The following is a 24,342-nucleotide window of genomic DNA, read 5'->3' on the forward strand; positions in this document are numbered from 1 at the left end:
CCACATGCAGAATTATTAGTCAAATTGGAAAAGATGGGGATCAATATGAGAATTGAAAGGTGGATAAGGAACTGGTTAAAGGGGAGACTACAACGGGTCATACTGAAGGGTGAACTGTCAGGCTGGAAGGAGGTTACTAGTGGAGTTCCTCAAGGATTGGTTCTGGGACCAATCTTATTTAACCTTTTTATTACTGACCTTGGCACAAAAAGCGGAAATGTGCTAATAAAGTTCGCGGATGACACAAAGCTGGGGTGTATTGCTAACACGGAGAAGGACTGGGATATCATACAGGAAGATCTGGATGACCTTGTAAACTGGAGTAATAGTAATAGGATGAAATTTAATAGTGAAAAGTGCAAGGTCATGCACTTAGGGATTAATAATAAGAACTTTAGATATAGATTGGGGACGCATCAGTTGGAAGCAACAGAGGAGGAGAAGGACCTTGGGGTATTGGTAGATCGCAGGATGACTATGAGCCTCCAATGTGATATGGCCGTTAAAAAAGCTAATGCGGTTTTAGGATGCATCAGGCGAGGTATTTCCAGCAAAGATAAGGTGTTAGTACCATTATATAAGGCGCTGGTGAGACCCCATCTGGAATACTGTGTGCAGTTCTGGTCTCCCATGTTTAAGAAGGATGAATTCAAACTGGAATAGGTTCAGAGACGGGCTACTAGGATGATCCGAGGAATGGAAAACTTGTCATATGAAAGGAGACTCAAAGAGCTTGGCTTGTTTAGTCTAGCCAAAAGAAGGCTGGGGGGGATATGCTTGCTCTTTATAAATATATCAGAGGGATTAATATTAGGGAGGGAGAGGAATTATTTAAGCTTAGTACCAATGTAGATACAAGAATGAATGGGTATAAACTGGACACTAGGAAATTTAGATTTGAAATTAGATGAAGGTTTCTAACCATTAGAGGAGTGAAGTTCTGGAACAGCCTTCCAAGGGGAGTAGTGGGGGCAAAAGACATATCTGGCTTTAAGATTAAGCTTGATAAATTTATGGAAGGGATGGTATGATGGGAGAGCCTAATTTTGGCAATTGATCTTTGATTATCGCCAGATAGGTATGCCCAGTGTTTGGTGATGGGATATTGGATGGGATGGGATCTGAGTTACTGCAGAGAATTCTTTTCTGAGTGCTGGCTGGTGAGTCTTGCCCACATGCTCAGGGTTTAGCTGATCGCCATATTTGGGGTCAGGAGGGAATTTTCCTCCAGGGCAGATTGGCAGAGGCCCTGGAGGTTTTTCGCCTTCCCTTGCAGCGTGGGGCATGGGTCACTTGCTGGTGGATTCTCTGCAGCTTGAGGTCTTCAGACCACAATTTGAAGACTTCAATAACTCAGGCATAGGTTAGGGGTTTGTTATAGAAGTGGATGGGTAGGGTTCTGTGGCCTGCTTTGTGCAGGGGGTCGGACTAGATGATCACATTGGTCCCTTTTGACCCTAGAATCTATGAATCTATGTTTGTTGAGGTATTCAGCAGTATTCATTCCTGTAGAGGGACCAGGGAAAATTCTCAAGGTGTCATTCAAATTTGCCTGAGCCTACCCTTTAAAAGGACAGCACCTATCCCTAGTGTTAAAGATACTAATCATGAACAAGCAGTGCACTAAGTAATTGAATAGAAGCTCTTCTCTGAGTTTACAGCAGCATAAGCTACTCCTGCATGCTGGTGCAGAGTTGAGACACCCTAGATCTAAGTTTACAGTTATAGCCAAAATGTGGTAGCAAAGCTAAGAGCTTTCCTGGTTTATGTACAGACATTCTGGATCAAGTGACACACCCCCCCCCCCCCCTTGGCAACATTCTCAGCTATACAAACTCGAGCAAGCAAGCACTGAAGGCAGTACTCCAGTCTGTGGATTGTCAAATCACTGAACAAGAGAAACATCATTCTCAAATTCCATAGACAGATTAGGAGGATTGTATTAAGTATTCATATTCCTGTGAAGTATAGATGGGTGCTGCCCACTTTTCAAAGAAATCTTAACTCTGGTTCACTAACCCATGTTAAAGCAGTAATGGAGATAACTATTAACTTGTGTTAGGAACTTGTTAAAGCCTATAGGTGAGTGTGGGGTTGAATTTGAGCTGCTAACTTGAATTAAAAGATCAGTTGGTATGTCTACACTGCTGTCTAAACCCAAGTTAGCAACCTGGGGAGGCTAACCCAAGTTGTTTTTAAGTGTAGATGTACATACCTACAGGCATGACAGCAGTAATCATGCTCACTTATGCAAACTTAAGTAGTAAACCTCACTAGAGGAAAACTAGTCTGTTCAGAGTGCACTACAAAATGTAAGTATGTGTAAGCTTCCGTGGTAAAGGAAGGTAGATTTTTTTTTAAAAAATTCAGTTTAAGCAGGCCCCAAGTGAAGTGAGGTGAAATGGTGGGAATACATTACGGGGGCCTGATCCACCAAGGAGCCCAGGCAGAGGGCCACAAGCTCATCTATCACCATGAGAAAAAAAATCAGGCTAAAATTTTAGATGTTTGAGTTTGACTAAACATTACTTATATAATCTCAGTATATTTGATTGTACCTGTGGATCTATGCAGCATCTAGATCTTGCAATCTACCTGAGCCCATCAGATGTGGTATTTGAACAGAAGCAACATTCTGAACAGTGAGCTAGTCGTGCGGGGTGCCTAAAAGGGTTGAGACACAACAGTACCTTCAGGCTGCATAGAGGGCATTGATCACTGGTGTATCACTAATATTGCCATGTCTGGCTATAAATACAAATCAGACAGCCAGAAACTCCAAGAGTTTAAAGAAAAGAAGCTGAAGGATGTCAATCAATGGTCTAATTTTTCTAGTCAGAGAAGGCCTCAACAGCCTGGTTCACGCACTGCACAAACTGGGAAACCAAATGAAGAAAAACAGAAATATTGTGGTGATTTCAATATAGAGACTGTGGAAATTGAAGGACAGCAGCCAGATGAATAGTGATTCCAATTTAAGGACTTCCAAAGGTAATCATGGTAATAGTACCATCATACTCAAGTTTTCAACAAGCAAGAGAACGTAGTGCTGCATTCCTTACTGATGCATGTTGGGGGAGGGGGGGGAAGGGTTGGGGTTTCCATTTATTTTATTATTTTTTTTTAAGATTCAGAATTGTGGCTAAACATGTTAGATTATTAATCTATTTTTTTAATTTGGTGTACTGCATTTTCAAAATTCAGAAGTCAAGACCAAAAGATGTGGATGGTTCCAGTTTTGCTGAATTTTTTCTCAAATGCAAGACTTCATACAAGAAAAAAGATTCTGCAAGACTAGCTAAAAAAAATCTACTTTTGGGAAGGAACTTGAACTGCCATTACTTATCTTACTTAAGGAGATGAACAAAAAAACAAGTAATTTTCAGTGAAGCGTACATAGTCTTAAGAATGTTTTGTTCACTGCTGGTGATAGGCAGAAGCTGAAAATAGTTTCAGCAACCTAGCACTCATCAAAAACTGTAGATTATCTACTCTAGCATAGGTAATACTTATGTCATGTTGTTTTGTCTGTGTGTGACCTAAAAAAAAAATGTAGTAAGATAGTTTGTGATTTTGCAATGAAAAAGGCCAGACTAAAGTTGTAAAGTGATTAAGGCCTGTGTGTGCCCTTTCAAAAATAAAATATTTTTTCTTTCATTAGTGTCTGTCTGTATAGGATGGGATAGGAGCCTGTGTTATGAATTTGTCCTGGGCCCAGCAAAATGTTGCTTAGGCCTAGTAGGGGAGTCTTAAGTGACCACACCTCCTCCATGGCAGGAAGTAGCAGAAGCCATGTTACTAGTCACTTAAAACTTGTTTCAGCTATACACTGTCAAGAACTGGCCTGTGTTGGCAGTGGACTTCCTAGATAATCCAATAGGGCATCTTTTAATCTCAGAATTGGTAAATTCTAGAGTGCTTATGCATATTACAAATTGAGTTTGAAGGAAGAATTCTACTTATAATAGTATCGAACAAGAGATTTAGTTGGAATAGAGGGACTCTCCTTGACCATGTTATGTATCTGTTTCCCTTGAAAAAGTTGTCACTAGTAATCTACTCCTTGACAGATGTGTCTAAGCAAATGCAGCTGTAAAAAAAAAAAAAAATAGGTAGAGATCTGACCCTAGATAATTTTAAGTATCCTACAGAAAGGCTCTTTTTTCTGTACATGACAGGTTGCATATACATTCTTAACTTCTTCCCAGAGTGGTATTATTTTTTATACCAGTAAATTGTTCCCCAGGTTATACAGAGAACATTAAGACAGTCTATATGTTACCAGACTTACAAGTTGAGATGTGTAGATCTTGCTACCATGTTAAATTTAGGGAGACCATTCTACAGTTATCCATGTTTAAAAAAGGAACATTCCAGCACGGTTCTATGCATCATCTTTATTTATAAAGAAGTGACAACACTAGAAAACACATTGATATAACCAGTGCTTTAACAGTGAATGTGGGATCTAAAAAAGGTTTTTAAACTAAACAGGTCAATTAAGATTTTAAATCCTATCAAGTTGCATTTTGGCATTCCTGGCAGAAATGCAAGAGTTTACAGCTGCAATATTTCCTTAATGGAATATCCACATAATATCAAATATAATCTCAAATTTCCAAATCAGTACATAAAAAAAGCCATCATTAACACTTTAATAGTATAAGCCCCTTGCAAGTTCTTATTGCTATTGAGTTTAACACTCTTCAAATAAAATTTGGAAACTGAACACTGTAGTTTTACAGTACCCATTCATCCTATGTTAATACTGGAAGCAAGTGATTATAAGAAACTACAACATAAGCATTTTTTAAATGAAAATTTATGCTATAAGTACATGGGTCCCGCCACCCCAAAACACACAATTACCAATATAGGAGAAACACTTGATAGACCAATCCAGCAATCTGACTACAGTAAGACGTTAATAGAAAGGGAGATATGACTTCCTTAAATATTTAAAATCTACTTTTTCAAAACAAGGCATAAGATCCCATCTCAAAGGGGATACAGCGTGGTATATCTAACTCTTGCACACCTTGCTGAATAGTTTTCAGATTCACTGTTTATGTTCTGGTATGCAGCAACAGATTGAGTTCAGTAATGCTTTAAAAAAACTATAGTAATATTCAATGCGCTTTCTACTAAAGAGAGCAAAAAATAAATGCATATTGATGGTACTTTCTTGCTAGTTCAGCATCTTTGCAGCACTTCTGTTTGGCTCTTGCAGCATTAAGCAGTGTCAAAACTTCTGCCAGCATCACTGTCTTCGGAATCATCCTCTGAAGCTGTTGGAACAATATAGTACAATCAAAAGCCTTCTTAAAGGTCTGTAAAATGTAGAATTAAAATGGCTTTTAGTTTAAATGCGAATAGAAGAGATTTAATTTATAATACCAAAATTCAGAATTTTCTATCACAAGAATCAGACCATTCAAATGCATGTTAAAATGCAAGATTTTCCAAGTTTGAATGCAGGCTCCTAGAAAAATGTATCACCAACATTACATGCAGCTGCCATTGGCAAAAAAAAACAAAACAAAAACCCAAACACCTGTACCTGCTTAAGCCTGAGTATAAACTAGCCCTTCTTTATCGTGACTAACACCAGTAGCTATGCAGGGAAACACCATAGCAGTGGTGGTTGTGGGGGTGAAAAAAGTCAAAGTGAACAAAGTATATTCAGGTATTTCTAAAATATCTAAAAAGATTCATTATCCCAAACAGAGAGGATACTTTAGAAAACTGATAGTTTTATGAAGCTGTCAGCCATGCTGTGTCACTTATTTTTGCTTCAAAGTAACAATTTTCCTAGTTTTCAGAGATTCTCTAGTACTATGTGCTATAGAAAATTGTGGTAGAAATTTATATAGGGCTGCATGAGAGGGACACAGAGGAAAGAATACCCATTTGCAACCTGAAAAAAAATAGTAATGTATATCTATGCAACACTCATCCTGACGTGCTCTAAAATGTGTGTGTACACACAGGAATCTTCCACTACCACAGAAGTGCAACCACTTTTTGGGTGAGCAATGCAATTGTATAATTACTTTTCCTTTACTGTTAAGTGCCCTAAACTGTTTAGTGCTATGTTAAGACATACTTGCTGAAATTCTTTTTTTCATACTAAAGTGGGAGACAGGATCATCTATATGGAAAGCTAAGATGTCAGTGTAAGAACTTTTGAACCATCTTGAATAAATCTACTTGCATTCAGTAACAAACTGTTCATGAATAGCTGCAATATAAGTAGCTGTGACAGAATTCAATTTTTTTTTTTGGTTGTAAATTCAATCAGTATTTATTTTTAACCTTCCCTCCCCTGATTTTATCAGTTTAATACATTTTTCACAGCAGGGCTACAGATGATTCCCTGCATTGTTGGGGAAATTGGATCCCTGGAAGCCGAGGGTGCAGGGAAGGCTGTGATGCTAGTGGGACTGAACAGATATTTTTGGCCAGGACTACAGAGAGGAAGACAAGCCCCTAAGAGTGGGGGAGGTCACCCACTGCTGAACACCTCTTTTCTGGGGACAACTCTCACACTCCCAGAGAGAGTGTGAGTGAGTGAACAGGGCCACTACAGTGGGGCTGCAGAGGGCTTTCTGCACACCAATGATGCCACATCCCTGTGGGTGTAAGGTGTGGGAAACCTGCACTCACAGACTATTATTGATTGACATTTTTTTCCATTGATTTCTGTGTCAGGTAAATTCAACATTTACTGATGGACTACCAATTTAAATTCAATTGTGCCAAGCCTAAGTATAAGTTAAAAGGGAAGTCTGGCCTCAATTCTCCCCTTCCCCTCAAAAACTAAATTATTTTGTAAAGACTTGAGGGAGAGCATATTTAATGCACAATTTCAGACTCCCAAACTCAATGTTTATGCCAATTGATAAATCATGTCAAATTCTCTGCAGATCAAACTCAAGGAGAAACAAAGCTCATTCCAGAATTCATTTGTTCTATAAAAGGAACACGATTACCTAAACAAGGAATAAGTTATTTTAAAAAATTCTGGTCACCTTTGTTTTAGAAAAATACTAGCTAGCTAACAACAACTAGACCATTACCATATGAAGTCATTCATTCAGGCTCATGAAACTAAATCATAATTTGTGTCCTGCAGCACAAGCAAAGAACTCTCTCTATAGTACTTCAAACACTTCCTCTCATGGATGGAAATCATCATATTCATGCCTTATGACCTGTATTCCATTTTTCTATAAAGAGAGTCATCCATACACTGAGGTTGACAAATCAAAGCAGTCATCCATATCTTTCCAATGTCTACACATAGCAAACAAGCAAAAGACAACATTTAGATCCATGCAAGTTTAAGCACTAGGCTACACAGGCTTCTGCCACCGTAGCCCAGGGCACAGGAATGAGGTAGTGAAAAGTTTACCCAGTCGCTATACTTTCACTCTGCTAGAGGTCTTGCAACTGACCAGTGTGTATCACAAAAGCAGGTGCTGACAGAGGCATAGCCAAAATGGTTCCGGTTAGGGGAGCCGGAGAGGGAGTGATGTGCATCACCTGAGCAGTCTCAAATGCAATTTAAGCTGCCTTCCTCTAACAAAACCCCTATAAAAAGGGAACAGGCTGCAGGTCACCACCAAGTGACCACAAACTACAGTTTGGGAACTAATTACTCCAATAAATGAAGACAAGTTAATCTGAATAATTAAAGAATCTTGGTACTGTTATGCACAGGCTTCAATTACAGAGGATAGTCTTACTGGTCTCAAAAAAAAAAAAAAAAATCCACTCCCTAACAGACTATAAACATTTAGGAAAGCTAATCTGAGCCCTTAATCTAGATGCCAATTCACTCCCAACACCCTTCCAGTGTTACATGATGAAACAGGCACTGCCGTATAAACTCACAAACCAGCTTCAGCATTTGTGTTTGATTCTATATCAAGCAGGATTATTTTCAGTTTAGTTTCCCTATGTTGGTTTAACCTGAAGTGAAACTGAACGTATCTAGAAAGGAAAAGCCACCTACTTTCAATATCTTCCATATGTGCCTGAAGAGTTCTTGCAAGGTTAATAAACTAGAAACAAGGTAAAGAGAAAGAATTTAAATGTTGCAAAAATAATCTGCAGATATTTGTAACAAATTAGCACAGAGGTTTGCTTTCTTCTTTAAGGAAAAAAAAATGCATTTTATGCCTTTAACCCCAAAGCCCTTTCCAAAGGAGTCACTATGCCCTTATCAGCATAAACCATCAGTACAAAAAGATTAAGTTATTAAAAAAATAAGGCACATTGTATCAGACTATTTGTGTAATACCAACTGGAAGTGTGAATCTCCACTGTGTCAAAAAGAATCCTGACAGTGAAGTCAATGGTGTCATGTGCATGCTCTATATTCTGGAAGACATGTCTAATTTAAGAGTCAAATATACAGTCAGTTATGGAAATGGGAAAAACTTTAATAAAAACTATTTGGTTCCTAGAGTTACAAAATGTAATTTTTAGTTTATCTATTCTAAATGCAACCCAGTATATAAATTGATCTAATGAGTAATGTTTACTTGATTACGTGAACTAGTTTCGTCTCCATTAATCTGAATATAGTGGGATTTTATGGGAAAGTAGAACGCACTTGACTAGATGATGGTCAGAATCTACATTAAAGAACCTATGCAAACTATAGTAAATAGAAGGCTTAAAATACAATAAAAGAAGTCACTAATAACTTTAATGCTTTAAAAGATTAGGGTGGAGATTTTCAAAGTTCTGAGGGAGTTGAGTGCCCTGTTTCCCATTAACTTTCATGAAAATGGGGTATACAAATCCCATGGCATCATTGAAAATCTGAACCTAGATTTATAGCAATTAAAATTTACTAATTATTATAGTTATAGCTGCCTTCAGAACCACATTCAGTACACCATAAATTGAAAGTTGTAGTGATAAGAATATACTTTATATGTATAGCACCATAAATGTACATGACCCTGTGCAGTAGGAGATTAGCGCCAACAAGTTCCCTACCCCAAATGCTTAAGTCTAGGCATACTATCTGAAACACCAAAAACAGACATGGCCATGTGTTGGTAATTTGAAGGTCTCATGGAATAAGTTCACACTTTCTACAGTTTTGCTTCTTGTTAAAAGGACTAGCTTTTCAGTAGCTAATTTGCTAAAGAGCTTTTTTCCATTATAGGATATCAAAGAGCTTCTAGCTATATAACTAGGTTGCTGCATCAGACTCCGGTCAAAGAAAGATTTCCCATGGTACTGAATTATTAGTGCATCGTTTATTATACTCCTAAATGAGCACCAATTTTAGGATAAATATCCAATCATATGACTAGTAAGAGTTTCCTCCAGTTATTTCTTGACATGTACTCTAAATTGACAAGCTACAATGTAATACAGAAGTGCAAACAGAGGGCCAAATCCTGCAGATGGGTGTTTACAGGTTCAGGCCCTAGTACTATAATAAAGGGATATTAGTGTAGTGTGGTATCTTTAAGACTGGTTGAGTACATCTGTGATTTTGATATTTGGAATTGTACATCTTGTACAATTGGAGATTTTGTAATCAGATTTTTTCCAGTTAAGACTTCTCTAAGATAAAATTTAGACTTTTTGAATACACTATAATAATAGTAGGAGATGTACCTATCTCCTAGGATTGGAAGGGACCTTGAAAGGTCATTGAGTCCAGCCCCCTGCCTTCACTAGCAGGACCAAGTACTGATTTTTGCCCCAGATCCCTAAGTGGCCCCATCAAGGATTGAACTCACAACCCTGGGTTTAGCAGGCCAATGCTCAAACCACTGAGCTATCCCTCCCTGTTTTCATTATCATACCAGACCACTAAAATATTCAATGCCCTGTTTCTTTTAACCACTAATAGTCTTCTCAGCAAAATACACTTTTATTTTAATACTGCATGATGCAATTCTCACAAAGACAGGAACTATGATTTTTATCATTATTACTTGTACTATGGTAGCACCTAGAAGCCCCAATTAAAATCATGGCCCCATTATGCTAGACTGTATGACCACATTTTAGAGGTTACAAAATAAAGTACACAGGAAATGAGCTGTTAAGTATATGAGCATAGCAAGGTAACAACTCACCAAATAACCTGAATGTTTATACAAGCAAGCAATGCCACCCACAAAATGAGACACTCACCCTGACACGTGTGCTGGCCTCACTTGCAGTTCCCAGCATATCAGAAAAGCGTTGTTCACACAAGTGTAATAACACTACAAGGTAGAGACCAGAGCTGATAAATTCATAGTCTGCCTTGAAGGGGACAGAAGAAAAATTCAACAAATCAAACTTTTTTGTATAAGCAATATGAAAAGCATACCAGTGTCAAGTTTCAATGGTAGTATGCTGAGGGAGGATAACGGATGCAGAGGCTTTAAACTATCTCCTACTACATTCTGATCTTAGTGCTCCAAGTAATTATGAAATCATAACTAATAACTGCTTAGGCCTGATCTCAAGACTCTTATTCATGCAAACAGATTTTACTCACACAAGAACTTGCACTGAAGTCAATAAGAGTAGTCTATGATCAAAGATTTGAGGATCAGGGCTTTTTATGGCTTAAGAGGTCCTTTTCATAGATCCCAAAACTATTAGCTCACTTTAGTGCTGAATAGCAGAAAGCAAAAATGCCCTCTAACCTCTCTTTTCCCAACTGGAGAGAGAGATTGAAAGATAACAGGAAAAATGTATGCAACTTCATCTAGTAAAGGAGGGGGAGGGGAAAACTAACTTTCAATAGTTAATGATTAATGGCAGAGAAAATAAAGTTTTAAAGAAGGGTAATACAAAAGAACTTGAAATGACTATTGTAGCAATTACAGGCCCAACTTCTGTTGGTGAGAAAGACAAGCTTGAAAGTTTTGTCTCTCTCACAAACAGAAGGTGGTCCAATAAAAGATACCACCTCACTTATTTTGTGTCTCTAATCTTCTGGGACTGAAAAGTCTATAACTATACTGCATACAATAGTGTTGCAACAGTTTTTTAAAAGAGTCAGTTCCTTAGGAACAAATTGCAAATCCCTTACTCCCACCAGCAAGCAATTACTCACGGCATAGTCCCACTGATTTCAATTAGACTAGTCCTGTGAGTATCTGCTAACCGATGCAAATAGTACATTTGTGATCTGGCCCCAAGTGACTGGATTCTTATAGTTACTTAAAAGTATGCGATTTTTCCTCTTGTACATCCACATAGGTGTCTGGGTTGAGATATGATTCAGAGTACACATAATGCAAACCTCAGCTTTCAGTTTTCTTACTATGCATAAATCGGGTCATGTCCTCCTTATTCAACAATTATGAAATTTCCAGATTACTGGAAATTTAAGTTATTTGAAATTATTCACATAACTCAGGTTGTACTATATTCACGAAGGTAAAGTACCAAGCTAAAAGTGTAGGAAAATCCTTTGAACAAAACTTTGTACTTTCTTAGTAGCCATCTGTATGATACTTATGTGTCTAGTAATAAAAAATACACTATATGCACACCCAAAGTGTGTTAGTGTTCCTTTTTAAGTATGCTGATATCTTAAGCAGTGAGTGACTATTTCAGGGCCCCATTTTTGTTTTTGTCTAGGTGGGGCAAGCAGCAGGATAGCAAATTTTAGGGGGAAATTTTTCACTTTGTCTACAAAGCTAATTAGAAATCGTGGAGTTGTAAAGCGTTTTTATCATAGACTCATAGACTCTAGGACTGGAAGGGACCTCGAGAGGCCATCGAGTCCAGTCCCCTGCCCTCATGGCAGGACCAAATACTGTCTAGACCATCCCTGATAGACATTTATCTAACCTACTCTTAAATATCTCCAGAGATAGAGATTCTACAACTTCCCTATGCAATCTATTCCAGTGTTTAACTACCCTGACAGTTAGGAACTTTTTCCTAATGTCCACCCTAAATCTCCCTTGCTGCAGTTTAAGCCCATTGCTTCTTGTTCTATCATTGGAGGCTAAGGTGAACAAGTTTTCTCCCTCCTCCTAATGACACCCTTTTAGATACCTGAAAACTGCTATCATGTCCCCTCTCAGTCTTCTCTTTTCCAAACTAAACAAACCCAATTCCTTCAGCCTTCCTTCATAGGTCATGTTCTCAAGACCTTTAATCATTCTTGTTGCTCTTCTCTGGACCCTCTCCAATTTCTCCACATCTTTCTTGAAATGCGGTGCCCAGAACTGGACACAATACTCCAGTTGAGACCTAACCAGCGCAGAGTAAAGCGGAAGAATGACTTCTCGTGTCTTGTTTACAACACACTTGTTAATGCATCCCAGAATCACGTTTGCTTTTTTTGCAACAATATCACACTGTTGACTCATATTAAGCTTGTGGTCCACTATGACGCCTAGATCTCTTTCTGCCATACTCCTTCCTAGACAGTCTCTTCCCATTCTGTATGTGTGAAACTGATTGTTCCTTCCTAAGTGGAGCACTTTGCATTTATCTTTATTGAACTTCATCCTGTTTACCTCAGACCATTTCTCCAATTTGTCCAGATCATTTTGAATTTTGACCCTGTCCTCCAAAGAAGTTGCAATCCCTCCCAGTTTGGTATCGTCCGCAAACTTAATAAGCGTACTTTCTATGCCAACATATAAATCGTTGATGAAGATATTGAACAGAGCCGGTCCCAAAACAGACCCCTGCGGAGCCCCACTTGTTATACCTTTCCAGCAGATTGGGAGCTGTTAATAACTACTCTCTGAGTACGGTTATCCAGCCAGTTATGGACCCACCTTATAGTAGCCCCATCTAAATTGTACTTTCCTAGTTTATCTATAAGAATATCATGCGAGACCGTATCAAATGCCTTACTAAAGTCTAGGTATATCACATCCACCGCTTCTCCCTTATCCACAAGGCTCGTTATCCTATCAAAGAATGCTATCAGATTAGTTTGACACAATTTGTTCTTTACAAATCCATGCTGGCTATTCCCTATCACCTTACCACCTTCCAAGTGTTTGCAGATGATTTCTTTAATTACTTGCTCCATTATCTTCCCTGGCACAGAAGTTAAACTAACTGGTCTGTAGTTTCCTGGGTTGTTTTTATTTCCCTTTTTATAGATGGGCACTATATTTGCCCTTTTCCAGTCTTCTGGAATCTCCGTCTCCCATGATTTCCCAAAGATAATAGCTAGAGGCTCAGATACCTCCTCTATTAACTCCTTGAGTATTCTAGGATGCATTTCATCAGGCCCTGGTGACTTGCAGGCATCTAACTTTTCTAAGTGATTTTTTACTTGCTCTTTTTTTATTTTATCTTCTAAACCTACCCTCTTCCCGTAAGCATTCACTATATTAGACATTCCTTCAGACTTCTCAGTGAAGACCGAAACAAAGAAGTCATTAAGCATCTCTGCCATTTCCAAGTCTCCCGTTACTGTTTCCCCCTCCTCACTGAGCAGTGGGCCTACCCTGTCCTTGGTCTTCCTCTTGCTTCTAATGTATTGATAAAAAGTCTTCTTGTTTCCCTTTATTCCCATAGCTAGTTTGAGTTCATTTTGTGCCTTTGCCTTTCTAATCTTGCCTCTGCATTCCTGTGTTATTTGCCTATATTCGTCCTTTGTAATCTGACCTAGTTTCCATTTTTTATATGACGCCTTTTTATTTTGTAGGTCACGCAAAATCTCGTGGTTAAGCCATGGTGGTCTTCTGCCACATTTTCTATCTTTCCTAACCATCGGAATAGCTTGCTTTTGGGCCTTTAATAGTGTCATGCATGCAATGTGGACATTTAAGTATGCAGAAAGCTAGACTACCATCTTGAATCCATCTGGAATTTGATCCTAGGTTCATACCAGTATTTCTAGGTTCATATAAACTTATTTCAGATAAATCAAGCAGAGTAACTGCTAAAAACAGAGACTACAAGGTGGAATCTATATTGGGTCTATGCCTACTAGGGACTATGTTGAGAATCTGCAGCCAATTCTCATTTATTTTGCTCCACTTAGACAGGGGACAGAATATGGCCTAAATAAATTTATATTCTGTACATGGTATCTGACCAATTTTTCTTTAAAAAAAACACAAAACAAAAAAAACTGTACTTCCAGCACTAGACGGACACTTACCAAATTAGGCAAAATATACTAACTTGTTCATTTGCATGTGCCCTATAGAGTTCATGAATATCAAAATCCTCAAGATTAAGATGCAACTTCTCTTTACACAGCTCACAGGTAGTTACTGCTTCCAAAGAAGAACCTTATGGAAACAAAACAAGAGTCAGATCATATATTCAAGGCTAGATGTTTGGTCTAAGTGCCTGACTCAATTTTATTTTACATAGCAAGATTAAACAAAAAGGAAGTATGACGGCAATACTGTTGGAGTCACTGTAGGGAATATCTGTTACAGGGTTACGGTCTAACAATAGACTTTTTTCTTTTGTCAAAGTTTACTTGCTTTATTCTTATATGCCTCTTATGACGGCTCAGCAAAACCCCCAAACCAATTTTAATCTCAATGCTGTCCACATATATAGGCCAATACCTAAAAGCAGCATAAAACTGTTAAGTGCTGAAGTTTTTTAATGAACAGATTTTTTTGGACTGCAATACCAGCTTTTAAAGATGTGGACATTCCCATTTTCTGAAAGATTTCCCAAATTTTCACTTTCATGTGCTCTGCAGCTAAACAGTTAGTTTAAAGCTATAGCTATTCTGAACATTGTTAGTATTCCTTAAAACAAGGCATTCATTTGAGCAGATTTGATATCACTAAGGAATGCTAGGGTTCCACAATACTTATAATGCCAATCTGTGCCTTGTTATAAAGTCATTAAAAAGTTATAGAATCATGGAAGATTCGGTTGGAAGAGACCTCAGGAGGTCATCTAGTTCAACCCCCTGCTCAAAGCAGAACCAATCCCAACTAAATCACCCCAGTAAGGGTTTTGTAAAGCCAGCTTTAAAACCTCTAAGGATGGCAATTCTACCACCTCCCTAGATAACCAATTCCATGCTTCACCATCCTTCTAGTGAAATATTCAACCTAGACCTCCTCCACAACAACTTGAGACCATTGTTCCTTGTTCTGTCATCTGCCACCACTGAGAACAGCCTAGCCCCAATCTCTATGGAACCCCCCTTCAGGTAGTTGAAGGCTGCTACCAAATCCCCCCTCACTCTTCTCTTCTGCAGACTAAATAACCCAGTTCCCTCAGCCTCTTGTCATAAGTCATGGGCCCCACCCCTCTAATCGTTTTCGTTGCCCCTCTGCTGGACTCTCCCCAATTTGTCCACATCCTTTCTGTAATGTGGGGCCCAAAACTGGACACAGTACTCCAGATGTGGCCTCACCACTGCTGAACAGGGGGGAATAATCCTCTCTCTATCTGTTGACAACACTCCTACTAATGCAGCCCAATATGCCATTAGCCTTCTTGGCAACAAGGGCACACTCTTGACTCATATCTAGCTTCTCATCCACTGTAATCCCCAGGTCCTTTTCCATAGAACTGCTGCTTAAACCAGTCAGTCCCCAGCCTGTAGCAGTGCATGGGATTCTTCCATCCTAAGTGCAAGACTCTGTATTTGTCCTTGTTGAACCTCAGATTTATTTTTGCCCAATCCTCCAATATGACTAGGTCACTCCGGAACCTATCCCTACCCTCCAGAGTATCTACCTCTCCCCCCATACTACTGAAGAAAACATCAAAATGTAAGGTATTTTAACAAAGAAAAAAATACATTGTAGTTACACCATCTTACTAGTAAATCCAAGCAACACCAGAAACTGAATCAAATCCCCAAGCATTTTGGGGTACTTTGAAAATTACATGTATAAAAGACAAACTAGGATTGCCAGGTATACTTTCAGAATTTCCATGCTTCTCTTGGTTTGTCTCCAACTGTTTTCCACATTCAACAAATCAAATGACTTCCCAAGATTGTATGATTTTTACTGCAATAGTTAGTCATTCCAACACCACATCTTTCATTTAATCAAGAGAAGAACTTGTTCTAAAAAGGTCTACCTTACCAGAATTAATCTTGGACTGCAGCCATTTTTTCATGCATTCCTGATGAACATATTGCAGACTTCCAGTGCATTTGCATGGCTCTATTAAGAGGTTGGTAGAAGATGCCGATGACATCTGGCAGATTCTACATAAATCACCTTCCTCCTCTTCAGTGTCCTCTAACAGGAGGCTGAGTAGGAAGAAAGCAGTTTTTTCAAATAGAGATGAAAGCTACATGTATATGGCATTTTTTCCAAATTTTAATCCCTTTGACAAATAGTTCTCAAACCTGAAAAAGGAGTTTAAAACAAGTTTGAAAATAAGTGACATTTTAGGTGCCAAAGAATTGAACTGCAACTATCTCAAAATAAGAGGCCCCTTTAAATAAACTTTACAGAAAAGTCTCATTAAGTCTATTAACCCATTCAGCTATGTTTTATTGACTAGGAATATCATATTGATTTACCTCTCTTTAATTTTCTGGAGTCTTTCAGGATCTCTTGAAGGTAATATTTTAGACTTGTCACTTTCTTCTCCATCAGGTTGATTCCAACCGGAGGGAATAATATCTACTGTTATCATAACATTGTCAGATATGCTGCTCCCTAATGCTGGGGGCACTGCAAACCGGAATAAAGAGCCGGGAAGAATTCCTGATATTCCAGAACTACTTCTACTGTGAGATGCATCTGATGTGGAAGCAGTAGTTGTAGGACTGCTAGATACTGCTGGTGTTGGTGGTCTGTTGGCAGCAGCCCCAGGGGAGCTGCTCTGTGCTTCAAGAGGAGTCTCTTCGCTAGACTCTCTTCTCCTAAAGAGGTGCAGTGATCTAGCAGGTGTTTCAGAGGTAGAGGTTCTTGCAGATTCATCTCTTCCTTCTCGCCTTCTTCTGGAGAACAGAGGTGTACATCTATTTCTTAGAGATGATGATAACCAGGATCCTGTATTTCTACTTTCAGGCTCTTGTCTGTAACTTTCAGCATCTGAATCAGAACTATGATTCTGTGAAACACCTGATAAGCCCCATCTTCGTCTAAGGAAGCTAAATCCCTGAGAAGTTTCAGGTGTCTGAATGCCTGGAACTTCAGGACGTGCAGTTGCATTAGTGCTAGATTGGGTTGAAGTTTGAACTCTTGGGACTACACATGAATCTTCAGAATCTGATGATCTTGCATTTAATGAGTCTTGGCTAGACCTCCGTGAGAAAAATGTAGATGACATACTTGAAGCTAAACGAGATAGTAATTGTCTAGTTGTACGCCTTCCTTCAGTATCTGCTGGAGGCTCACTAAGTGACCTTTGAGACGCAACTCTTTCAGTGCTGCTTGTGGAGGGAATTTCATCTCTAATGGCAATGTGGGTAAACTCTGGCTGTATATTCCTTTGGGAAGATTCCGTTTCCCTTGTAGAATAGTTAGATCTTGAAGAGCTCCTGCCAGAGACTCCAGAGAATAAAGATGAGTCATGTTCAGAAGGCAACTGGCGGTTCATGGACGTATTCAGCCTCAAAGTGCTCAATGAATTATCTTTTGGTCTCGCTCCCTGTGCATATGAAGAGGCAGGTCTATCCTGAAGATCTACAATGGAAGAATTGGAGAAAGAGACAGTGTACAGTGTCATCTAAAAGTTATCCAACTCAATTACAGTGAGTCTAGGGTTATGTTGTACTCACTTTTAAAGACTTTAAAAGTTGGGAAGATAGGTTGTAGACAGTCTAAATTGAGTACTGTTCTCTTGGTGAACAGGATTACATTATTAAGTAGATTCCAGATAAACTGAAACCAGTTTATTAAGTCAATAGCAGATGCACATACCCCACAATCCTCATCTGTATTTTATTCAAACTACCACCTTATGATTCAGCATTCTTTGTATGGAGGGATCAAGTTAATGAACATTAAAAATAGTATCTGTCAACCAACATTATGTAAGCACAATACTTATTTAATAGCAAATTGCATATATAAACAGTATTCTATTCAATACCTGTTCTTCAATCGCCAACCAGTTTGGGCCTTTTGAAGTAAATATTCAGATCAGTCTAATAATTTCAGTGACAAATGTAACAGTCATTAAAATACGTCTAGAATGCAGAATTTACAGATAAAGCATATTTTCTCCTCTCTCAAAATAAAGGCATTCAGATATAGTTACAGTATTAAAAAAAAGGAGTATAAGAGCTTTGTAGAATACTTAATCCCAACTACACCTGAAAACAAGAGACAACAAAAACTGTAGTTTCAAAAACTACTCAAAGGTTATGTGGCCGCTACTGACTAAGTTTAGTAGTAATAGCTTCAGTTAGAGATCTTAAAATGTACTACAACTTCAATATGAATGATAATCAGATGCAGTGAAAAAAGAGAGCATCTTGTTTAACAAAATGCTCAAATATCTCCAATACAGTTAAAAAAAACCCCAACACAACAACCCAAAATTTCAATAATCCCTCAGTAAAAAAAGTTATGCTAAGAGTAACTGTTAACTAGCAAGTATATTACTAACATTGACTTTCATTAACAACTCTGACTCTTCAAAATCTATTTCACTGTTCAATGGCTCAACCATCCAATTGGCTCAGACAGGATCATATGACTAATTATTTAGTATTATTGCTAGCAGTTGCTCAGTTTGCTATCCAGATGTCAATTGGCTCAACAGAGTCATATGATCCAGCCAGCCAATTAAAATGTTATTCTTGAGTCCTCTAATTTGCTTGTGCCCCCTCCCGGGCATCCATCTGCTGCTTCTTTGGATGCATGATTTCTTCAGATCCTGCAGCTTGTCTTCAGAGTGCAGCCACAACAAGGATTTAACTCCTGGGGCAACTTCTTTGACATTACAGCAGCTGAACCAGGGTTCCTGTTTTATGTCTGAGACCCAAAAGACCAGCAGCCACAGCTGAAGATAGATAGCCTCCTTCCTTAGAGTTAAAAAAGGTTGGGAGAAAGTAAATCTTTTTAAAAAAGGAGGAACAGAGAAGCAACCAGGTAAGGAAACAAACTATTTTGCTTCCTTGTTTTTTAAAAATGGAATTTATTAACTGGAGTCAAATGTTTCCCTGTTTAGTATAGCATTTTGATCCACTGCATGACATTTCATGATACACAGGCTCTGAAACTGGAAGGAGAACTGCACAGGCAGAACCCTTCTGAAGTAAGTAGTTCTGCACAGGTGCAGGGATCCTTCTGAATAGCTCTCCTTGCACAGCTGTGGCCATAACAAGCTTTCTATGCTATTAAATGCTAAACTACCACTGGCAGGGAAATAGAGCTCCTTTCCTTGGACACTAAGGCACCCAACTTATGTTGTGATCTGTACATGCAGGAAGCCCCACTGACCTGAAAGAGTCTTTATGCAGGCACAGTAGACTACTCAGATCACAATGCAGAATAAGGGCCTATATCTTTCCTTTTCCCTTACCCATGAGAATGGGGATTCTGCAGAGTTTTGCATGAAGATGCCATTAAAGCACTGGTGAACTAGGTAAGATAAGGATATGTGAGGAGCCTTTCCTTGGATAGGTTAGGGTAGCTCTACAAGGCCAAAACAGCTTAAAGAGGAAGAAAGTGTGAAAGGCAAACCAGAAAGCCAGCATAAGGATTATGTGATTCTGTTAAAAATATACTCTCTACTTAATATTCAAGTCCAAAGATTGTTTTGAACCCCAAAGTCATATTAGTCTGTGTTAAGTTTTTTATAAAACTCTTTGCTTATAGGTAAGTCTCTCAAGCTGATTGTGTGTGCACTCCATTTGCCAACAGCTACTCACTTGTAACTTTAGTTCTGCACTTGTTTTCTCAACACATTCTCCTCTTGCAAAGATTCATGGTGGAAACCTCTGGGCAGGTAAATGGGCTATATGTGAGAGATCTGAGCTGATCCACTCTCAGGCAAGAGACCAGTTAGGAAAGAGGGACACTGTGTATAGATATCTTAGTCAAATAACCTTGTTTATACTTATTCTCCATCCACTGGGGAACACTTATGAAGTTAAACAAACCTCTCATTGGAAAAGGCTGAGAAGTTGAGGGAGCAGAGAGGTTTGCTGAAAATTTGCTGGCAATATAATCTTTCACTAACATAGAGCTCAGTTCAACAAATCCCTGCAGCTTGGTGTAAATATTTAAATACATACAAGGCATTTTCAAACCAGAATCTAGATAGAACTGTTCAGCAATTAGACAGTAAGCTCAACTCTTATCCATATATTTGACCAGTTGACTTAAGAGGACCAACAGGCTATAAATTAAAATAGATTTGTTAGATTTTTACATGTGACATGAAACATTAAAGGAATAACACAGTTAAACACACAACCTATGTATTTCCAAGCTTTCAGCTGCATAATACATACATGCTGAAGATGTAAAGTCACCATTCCTGTGACTATAATCCACAAGACTACTAACAGATGGATCTGTTCTCCTTTCTAGCTCTCTCCTCTCTCTCACTAGCTCAGTTCCCAGAGAACTGAGTACCACTGACGAAGATCTAGGAACCTGATTATACCTCCAGGAGGAATCTAAAAACAAAAGAACTCTGTATTAATTTTACTGATACTGAAATTTTTAAACTATCACAAAAGTATCAATACCAGTTTTACTCAAACAGCTGATTTGCTTGGGTGTATTACAACATAATTGCCCTGATACTAAAGGGGCTTCTTAAAACTTGTTTTCTCAGAACACTTTCTCAGTCCATGAGTAATTGAAAAAAAATTGAACTGCTCTTGTTCACAGTACAAAAAAAGTTTTTTAAATGGCAAGTGGTTTTTCAATTTTATTTTTTTGTAACAGCTTCAGCATCTAAGCAGGAGATAGGTATTTCAGATTTGGTCTAAGAAATGTGCTCTTCAGTGGCTCTTTTAAACATTGGTTATACTATTTTTGAATGAAATACAGTTTAACAACACACACTACTTCAAGTCTGAGGACCAGCCAAATCTAAAAAAGCAAGGATCAAATATTCCTTAGACCTTTAATGTTGCTTTATTATGAGTAGCTATTTCACTATTTACACCAAATACTGTTCTGAAGCTGCATTACAAACATGTGCTGCAAAGCATCAATACTATACAAAGAGAGCCTTTGCCTTCTCCATTTTGTTTTCTGTCACCAGTCAAGAGTTTTCAAATGAGGGCACCAGCCCATTCATCTGAAAGCAAGTCAGTGTAGTAATTGTCTCAATCCTTTGGGCAAAACTCCAGATTACAATGGACATTTCTACGTGCAAAGGGGTTTGTAAGATCAGAATCTGTAATCACTTGTGGTTTCTTGCAGTTCCCACCTGACCGCAAAAAGCAGAGATGGTCAATGATTCCATGAGTTGTACTGAATATACAATGTATTATCAAAGTGGAGGTGGGGAGCAAGGTAGTAGAATCCAATCATTTTGTTAAATTGCCAGTGTTCAGCAGGATATAAAGTGGTGTATACAGATTTCTATACAAGAAGAAAGTCTTAACAGAACACTTTCATTGTGTTTAACACTGGATTTTTCTTAACATTATAAGCTTACAACAACCCTACCAGACCCACAATTCTAAAATACTGTGAAGTATGGCAAAACAACCCAAGTACCCCAAGCCAATTTAACTCTGCCCCATTATTCTCTCCTATGTAAGGTCAGTGTGATACATCAAACCTCTGATATCTTGGTGGTTTGGCCAGGATCCCTGGTTTCTGTGACCTTCTTAAAATCCATACTATCGCTTCTCACTTTTGGCTGAAGCCACCTTAAATCACATCCATCTTCGGTTAAGTTGTATAACCTTGGATGTAGGCACAAGCTAATGTTTCTATAGCTGCTGGGAATCAAAGCACTGAAGACAGCAACAGGGAATATACATGGTTTTAAAATGACTCCATATCTGACTTGACAGAAGTATATTGGGAAGATAAGATAAAGGCTAAAATGAAATCTAGTTTATATGAAGAGTAAGAGGAGAACTCTTGGTCTTCTCAAAGCAGAGTAAATAGAGTCAGTGGCATACGTGTACTAAGATTTGAGGGTAAACTTATTAATGTCTGAGAGGATGCTGTATGGCATGCAATTCATAATCTGTTCTGAAGATATGCAAATATTGAGTAGAGAAGATAGAGTAATAAGATCATACTTCAGGTTGTTTGGTATCTTCATAACTTTCTAATTCTTTTTAGATTTACCTTCAACTTTAGTTTTAGCTGCTACACTTAAACTGAGTATTAAATTCTATGCCCACCCCACAGACACATTCTAGATACATATTTACAACCTTAACTCCAACGGTAGTTAGATTAAGCATTCTCCTAACAATCTAAAATCATATCAGCTCCATGTTGTTTAATACTGGCTTGAAAACTCTGTTGTAAAGATGGGCACCTTTAGCCCATGCTAAAAAAAAAAAGATGATTCTGCTTCTAGCTCCACCTCTACCCATAGTACTTCAGCCAGCTGGGATATTCAGGGTTGTGTGAAAGGCAGAGCTAGGATACAGGGAAGAATTTGCTCCCACATGCCCTACTGCTCTTGCGTACCTGTTAAATTTTAGTGTCAAACTGCATCCGTAAACAGCTGCAGACTTTCTTCCTTAACCAAAATGTCAGAGTCCTATCTTAGTCACTCCATTCACCTTTAAATAGGAATGTTTTCTACTGAAATAAGTGATTTTTTTAATACAGTGGTCTCTTCAAAACACTAAGTTAATATTTTCCTAGAGACTGATAAAGATAACAAAATTGTGAAAACTTTGTTTCTACTTTAAAGTTTGAGAGGCTTTAAATACTTAGATTCAAAACTATCAGTGGATATTTACAACTTGGTAAAAGCTTGATGTTCAGAACTACATTTTATATATATTATTTAGCACTAGTAATGCATCTCTTACCTGAAACTGTATTTAAGCCATTACTTCTCACAGAAGAGGTAGATGTATAGGAAAGCTTAGGTCTCTTTGAATCACTATCCCGCTGCTGGTTATGTAGTCTTGAGTGTGCTCCCTGAGTTCTCTCGGATTCACCATACCAAGTAGATGAAAGAGGAGAGGAGGCAGATGTGGACTGAGTGTTTAAAAAAATAAATAAATAAAAACTTAAGTGAAACTTTCATAAGCTTTTTACCAAGCTGCTTCTAGCCATATACAAGTAGATATTTTAAAGCTGGCTTTTATAGGTAAAGTCTGCAAGACAATTTGCACTGACTGTTTTTATAAGCAAATTAATGTGGAAAAGGTACACAGATACTATGAGTGCTATAGAAAAGCTGCTAATATACATCAGAGTAAGCATATGACTTGGTTAAACAGTTAAAAGGATTCAGTAAAAATAGTCCTTTAGCTGTATTTTAGGTCTTATGCCAGTAGCCTTAATTAACTCCTCCTTTTCCCCTGCCAACCTCTCCTTCCAACCCCAGGGTTTAATCAATTTTTCTTAAGAACTCCCTTCCCCACTACACTACCTGTTTTGTAACACTGAAAAGCATTTCCTTCTGAGATGCAGAACATTGTCACTAAGCCATGTTTGAATACATGAAGGTGTCACAGCAAAGTGTTTTTTTTCATATTGTCTACATTTTTAAAAGACAGTAAAGATCATAATAGCCTTTACAGTTAATAGCTTTAATGGCTCAATTCCATCTTTTAATACTCATCGTATTTTTAATTTGGGAAAAATATCTGTTTTAGCAACCTAAACTTATAGGTTTAGGCTAGCAGTTAACTCTCTTGCTTCTGAAGACCAAGAGCATGGATAAAATGTTGCTTATAACTTGTCATAACACTGAACCGCAAGTTACATGTTCAGCAGTAGATCACAATTGACTGCTAGTCACTAATACAAGTTAAGAGAGAAAATCATGAGCACTGAGGAAATGAGGCATACATGTATAGTTTTACTAAGATTTGTGTAACCAGAACAACATAACTTCATGGGTCAGCCAGTTACAATTTGCCTTGATACTTTACCTTCCTGTCCTAATTACTGGAGATCCTCCCTATAAATCACAATTCAAAATGTATTTGAAGAGAGTTAAGAAAAAGCTTTTTTTATATAGGGTTTATGCAAAGCACCTGCTCTTACTTTTTATGACGGGGAGCTGTACTAGACATTTCTCCTCCCTGTCATTTTTAAAAAAAAAAGTAGAAACTAGCTTCCCAAACCAAATACAAAACAGGACTCATAACCCTGTTTAGCAATCAGACTGAATCACACACATTGCTCAATGAAGCTAATCTAAAAACAACAATTTCAGAAAGTACTGTGTGGTACAACATTCCTTTGCACTGCAGCTCAAGTCACTTTAGGGAAAAAACAAATTTTAAGAAAAAAATTTGAAAAGCCTGCAGTGCCTACTAAC

At 38.1% G+C, this 24,342-nt stretch overlaps 1 protein-coding gene across 10 annotated transcripts in view; it reads right to left on the bottom strand.

Moving 5' to 3' along the window:
* Positions 1–2,193: 2,193 nt before the first annotated feature.
* MARCHF7 (membrane associated ring-CH-type finger 7) overlaps positions 2,194–24,342 on the bottom strand; it is a 37,905-nt gene continuing 15,756 nt past the window's right edge. For 2 of the 10 annotated variants that reach the window (XM_030580357.1, XM_030580353.1), the window contains 8 exons: positions 22,877–23,048; positions 20,366–20,533; positions 16,475–17,585; positions 16,029–16,198; positions 14,140–14,249; positions 10,171–10,284; positions 8,018–8,066; positions 5,143–5,288 (listed from right to left, as the gene is read on the bottom strand). In XM_030580357.1, the coding sequence (XP_030436217.1) occupies positions 5,233–5,288; positions 8,018–8,066; positions 10,171–10,284; positions 14,140–14,249; positions 16,029–16,198; positions 16,475–17,585; positions 20,366–20,533; positions 22,877–23,048 (1,950 nt within the window). In that variant the 3' untranslated portion in view covers positions 5,143–5,232. Of the gene's footprint in view, positions 5,331–8,017; positions 8,067–10,170; positions 10,285–14,116; positions 14,250–16,028; positions 16,199–16,474; positions 17,586–20,365; positions 20,534–22,876; positions 23,049–24,342 lie in introns of those variants that run through there. The other 8 variants (XM_030580350.1, XM_030580351.1, XM_030580358.1 and 5 more) reach the window with 6 other exon arrangements.

Source organism: Gopherus evgoodei, chromosome 11 (genome assembly GCF_007399415.2).
Source record: "Gopherus evgoodei ecotype Sinaloan lineage chromosome 11, rGopEvg1_v1.p, whole genome shotgun sequence".
NCBI lineage: Eukaryota > Metazoa > Chordata > Testudines > Testudinidae > Gopherus > Gopherus evgoodei.